We start from the raw sequence: 5,000 nt of genomic DNA on the forward strand, positions 1-5,000 counted from the left end.
AACCTCCTCTCCCTTCTCTATACCTGTTTATGCTGACAGTGTGTGTGTGTTGTGACAGAGTGGGGGTAGAGGCAGAGCAGTAACCCTCCTAACCTCCTCTCCCTTCACTATACCTGTCTATGCTGACAGTGTGTGTGTGTTGTGACAGAGTGGGGGTAGAGGCAGAGCAGTAACCCTCCTAACCTCCTCTCCCTTCTCTATACCTGTTTATGCTGACAGTGTGTGTGTGTTGTGATAGAGTGGGGGTAGAGGCAGAGCAGTAACCCTCCTAACCTCCTCTCCCTTCTCTATACCTGTTTATGCTGACAGTGTGTGTGTGTTGTGATAGAGTGGGGGTAGAGGCAGAGCAGTAACCCTCCTAACCTCCTCTCCCTTCACTATACCTGTCTATGCTGACAGTGTGTGTGTGTTGTGATAGAGTGGGGGTAGAGGCAGAGCAATAACCCTCCCAACCTCCTCTCCCTTCTCTATACCTGTCTATGCTGACAATGTGTGTGTGTGTGCGTGTGTTGTGATAGAGTGGGGGTAGAGGCAGAGCAGTAAACCTCCCAACCTCCTCTCCCTTCTCTATACCTGTCTATGCTGACAATGTGTGTGTGTGTGTGTGTGTTGTGATAGAGTGGGGGTAGAGGCAGAGCAGTAACCCTCCTAACCTCCTCTCCCTTCCTGACTGACAGGCCCTGCCTGGTGAGAGACACACACACAGTCTCTGCCTTGTGTCACATCAGAATACAGCCCTGGGTCCTCTCTGGGTCACATAACAGTCTGACTGATGGATGAAGGGACCGTACATCTTTCTTTATTGGATGAACAACAACAACAACAACAACAACAACAACAACAAAAGATAAACGACCGTAACGTTCTGCTACACAGTAACTGAACAAAAACAAGATCCCACGACAGAAGGTGGGGGGAAAAATGGCTGCCTAAGTATCATTCCCAATCAGAGACAACGACAGGCAGCTGCCCAATCAGAGACAACGATAGGCAGCTGCCCAATCAGAGACAAGGATAGGCAGCTGCCCAATCAGAGACAAGGATAGGCAGCTGCCCAATCAGAGACAACGATTGGCAGCTGCCCAATCAGAGACAACGATAGGCAGCTGCCTCTGATTGGGAACCATAACCGGCCAACAAAGAAATAGAAAAACTAGAATGCCCACCCAGATCCCACCCGACCTAACCAAAGAGAGAAATAAAAAGGCTCTCTAAGGTCAGGGCTTGACAATTATATTGTCCTCCTAATTAGCAGAGTAGAGGGAGATCCATTATATTGTCCTCTTAATTAGCAGGGTAGAAGGAGATCCATTATATTGTCCTCTTAATTAGCAGAGTAGAGGGAGATCCATTATATTGTCCTCTTAATTAGCAGAGTAGAGGGAGATTCATTATATTGTCCTCTTAATCAGCAGAGTAGAGGGAGATCCATTATATTGTCCTCTTAATCAGCAGAGTAGAGGGAGATCCATTATATTGTCCTCTTAATCAGCAGAGTAGAGGGAGATCCATGATGTTGTCCTCTTAATTAGCAGAGTAGAGGGAGATCCATTATATTGTCCTCTTAATCAGCAGAGTAGAAGGAGATCCATTATATTGTCCTCTTAATCAGCAGAGTAGAAGGAGATCCATTATATTGTCCTCTTAATCAGCAGAGTAGATGGAGATTCATTATATTGTTCCTCTTAATTAGCAGAGTAGAGGGAGATCCATTATATTGTCCTCTTAATTAGCAGAGTAGAGGGAGATCCATTATATTGTCCTCTTAATCAGCAGAGTAGAGGGAGATCCATTATATTGTCCTCTTAATCAGCAGAGTAGAAGGAGAGAGACACATGTATTCATTCATCCCAAATAGCACCCTATTCCCTATGGGCATGTGTCCAAGTCAGTGCTCAACATAGTGAATAGGGTGCTATTTGGGCCGTCGTCACACACGGTGTTCATCCTCCTGGTGCCCAATTATCCTCCTGTATCCCTCCATGTGCCTGTGTGACCTTCTGCTAATGGAGCTAGAGGCATGGGATCAATATCACCCCTCTCTCTTTCTCTTTCTCTCTCTCTCTCTCTCTGTCTCTCTCTGTCTCTCTCTCTCTCTCAGACCTAATGCGCAACTGTAGCTTAATATGATGAAATACGCTACATGACCAAAAGTATGTGGACACCTACTTGTCTATTCTGTTGTATTCTATTCTGTTGTATTCTATTCTATTCTGTTGTATTCTATTCTATTCTGTTCTATTCTGTTGTATTCTATTCTATTCTGTTCTATTCTATTCTGTTGTATTCTATTCTATTCTGTTGTATTCTATTCTATTCTGTTGTATTCTATTCTATTCTGTTGTATTCTATTCTATTCTGTTGTATTCTATTCTATTCTGTTGTATTCTATTCTATTCTGTTGTATTCTATTCCGTTTCGTTCTATTTTACCCATAAGATAGCAGATTTCATTTGAAATGCTGTGACTGCTCCTCTCCAATAATCAGCTGACATACAACATACTCCCACTGGCTGGTTGAACCATCTGTCTGTCATAAATCCAAGTGTTGCATATGTATAGCTAAAGAGTCAATAAATAAAACAGCTGTTTAGAGCCATTGAGGAACTACACAGTCCAGTGATCCTAAGAGGACTATTTCCACTCCAGGGTTATTATCTCAGTGGTGCCCCCTTGGGACATCTGATCTGGGGCCGCTCTTTAAAGTCAATGGTCCTTAGATCATGTTCTCAGAGGACCACTATGGGGACTGTCTAGGAGTCTCTGTTCAGTCTCTTACTGAAGATAGCCTGCGCTACTGCTCACTCTCCACTGGGGATACGTGATAAGAATTAAGATGTGCTCAAGTCATGGTCCGATCTGCATTTTTCTACATTGTACACTAGATGTCACTCTTGTTCAATTATCTGAAGGGTCTCTATCTATTGAAAACCACTGTTGTCTTGTAGGGTCTCTATCTATTGAAACACTGTTGTCTTGTAGGGTCTCTATCTATTGTAGGGGTTCTATCTATTGAACCACTGTTGTCTTGGAGGGTCTCTATCTATTGAAACACTGTTGTCTTGGAGGGTCTCCATCTAATGAAACACTGTTGTCTTGTAGGGTCTCTATCTATTGAACCACTGTTGTCTTGTAGGGTCTCTATCTATTGAAACACTGTTGTCTTGTAGGGTCTCTATCTATTGAAACACTGTTGACTTGTAGGGTCTCCATCTATTGAAACACTGTTGTCTTAGAGGGTCTCTATCTATTGAAACACTGTTGTCTTGTAGGGGCTCCATCTATTGAACCACTGAAAAAGTGGAGGGTCTCTATCTATTGAAACACTGTTGTCTTGGAGGGTCTCTATCTATTGAACCACTGTTGTCTTGTAGGGTCTCTATCTATTGAACCACTGAAGACTTGGAGGGCCTCTATCTATTGGAGGGTCTCCATCCCTTAGTTTATACAGGCAGCCCATTTCTGACCCTTTTTCCCAATTATTGGCAAAAGATCTGATTGGTCAAAATAACAATTAGTGGGGAAATATGAGGTACAAATCTGTCGTTCTGCCCCTGAACAGGCAGTTCCTAGACTGTTCCTAGGCCGTCATTGTAAATAAGAATTTGTTCTTAATTAACTGACTTGCCTAGTTCAATAAAGGTTAAAAAATAAAAAATCCCCACTAGATGTCGGTCTCTCCCTGTCTTGACCAGCGGTGGAAAATTAACTCAGTGCTCATACTTGAGTAAAAGTAAAGATACCTTCATAGAAAATAACTCACGTAAAAGTGAAAGTCACCCGGTGAAAAACTACTCGAGTAAAAGTCTAAAAATAGTTGGTTTTAAATATACTTTAGTATCAAAAATAAAAGTGTAAATCTTATCACCGTGTTTATATTAAGCCAACCAGACGGCAGCATTGTCTTTGTTTTAAAGGATATCCAGGGGCTCACTCCAACACGCATTTAAAACTACGAAGCATTTGCGTTGTTTAGTGAGTCCGTCAGATCAGAGGCGGCGGGGAGAAGTGCGTGAATTGGACAGTTGCATTCAAAATGTAACGAGTACTTTTGGGCGTCGAGGAAAATGTACGGACTAAAAAGTACATTATTTTCTTTAGGAATATAGTGAGGTAAAAGTAAAAGTTGTAAAAAAATATATATAAAGTACAGATACCCCCAAAACAACTACTTACAGTAAGTAGTACTTTAAAGTGTTTTTACTTAATTACTTTACACCTCTGGTCTTGAGTGGTTTCATAGCTTTACTTCTACTAAAAGAGAAGTCTTCTATACTGACTGAGGGAAGTCACAAACTCTGTCCGTGAAGAGTTAACTTTTCAGCAATATTCTGCTGCCTCCCCAGTCCGTCTCCTCCTCCTCCTCTTTTCCTCCCACACAACTCCAGCCATATAAACAAAACCGTTACATTTGTACTGTTGTTATTTTTTTTCCATTTCCTGGATTCGCCAAGTCCGTTGGAGTTCCACCCAGGCGCGCAGGGGGAGAGAGATGGCACACAGTGAGAACCAACATTCGTCCTTTTCTGATATAATAGAATTAAACGTCGGCGGGCAAGTGTATGTAACTCGACATGCAACTTTAGTCTCCGTCCCAAACTCTCTCCTGTGGACTATGTTCGCACAGAAGAGCCCTACAGAACTACCGAAAGACAGCAAAGGACGCTACTTCTTTGACCGGGACGGATTTCTGTTCAGGTATATTCTGGATTATCTGCGGGAAAGGGACATCGTTCTACCGGACTTCTTTAAGGAGAGGGGTCGGTTACAGAAGGAGGCAGAGTTCTTCCAGCTGCACGAGCTCGCACAGCGCCTCAGACCGGCAGCGAGTAAAGATAACTCTCTCGGGGACGAGCTGTGCGCCCATGGGGACCCGGAAGAGGCTTCTCTCGCGTGCGCTCTGGGTAGTAGCAGCATCACCACGACCGCGGTGAGCAGCCCGACTCCGAGCCTTCGCTCCCCGTTCCAGAAGCATGGCTATATTACCATTGGTTACCGGG

General features: G+C 43.6%; 1 protein-coding gene across 1 annotated transcript in view; it reads left to right on the top strand.

The window, feature by feature from the left end:
• Positions 1 to 3,980: 3,980 nt before the first annotated feature.
• The window catches only part of LOC110527173 (BTB/POZ domain-containing protein KCTD12), a 1,985-nt gene continuing 965 nt past the window's right edge, over positions 3,981 to 5,000 (top strand). The window contains exon 1 of the mRNA XM_021608310.3: positions 3,981 to 5,000. This exon is cut by the window's right edge and continues 965 nt beyond it. Within this exon, the coding sequence (XP_021463985.3) occupies positions 4,493 to 5,000 (508 nt within the window). The 5' untranslated portion in view covers positions 3,981 to 4,492.

The sequence above is a fragment of the Oncorhynchus mykiss genome, chromosome 18, assembly GCF_057628025.1.
Source record: "Oncorhynchus mykiss isolate SJ-2025 chromosome 18, ASM5762802v1, whole genome shotgun sequence".
Taxonomy (NCBI): Eukaryota; Metazoa; Chordata; class Actinopteri; order Salmoniformes; family Salmonidae; genus Oncorhynchus; species Oncorhynchus mykiss.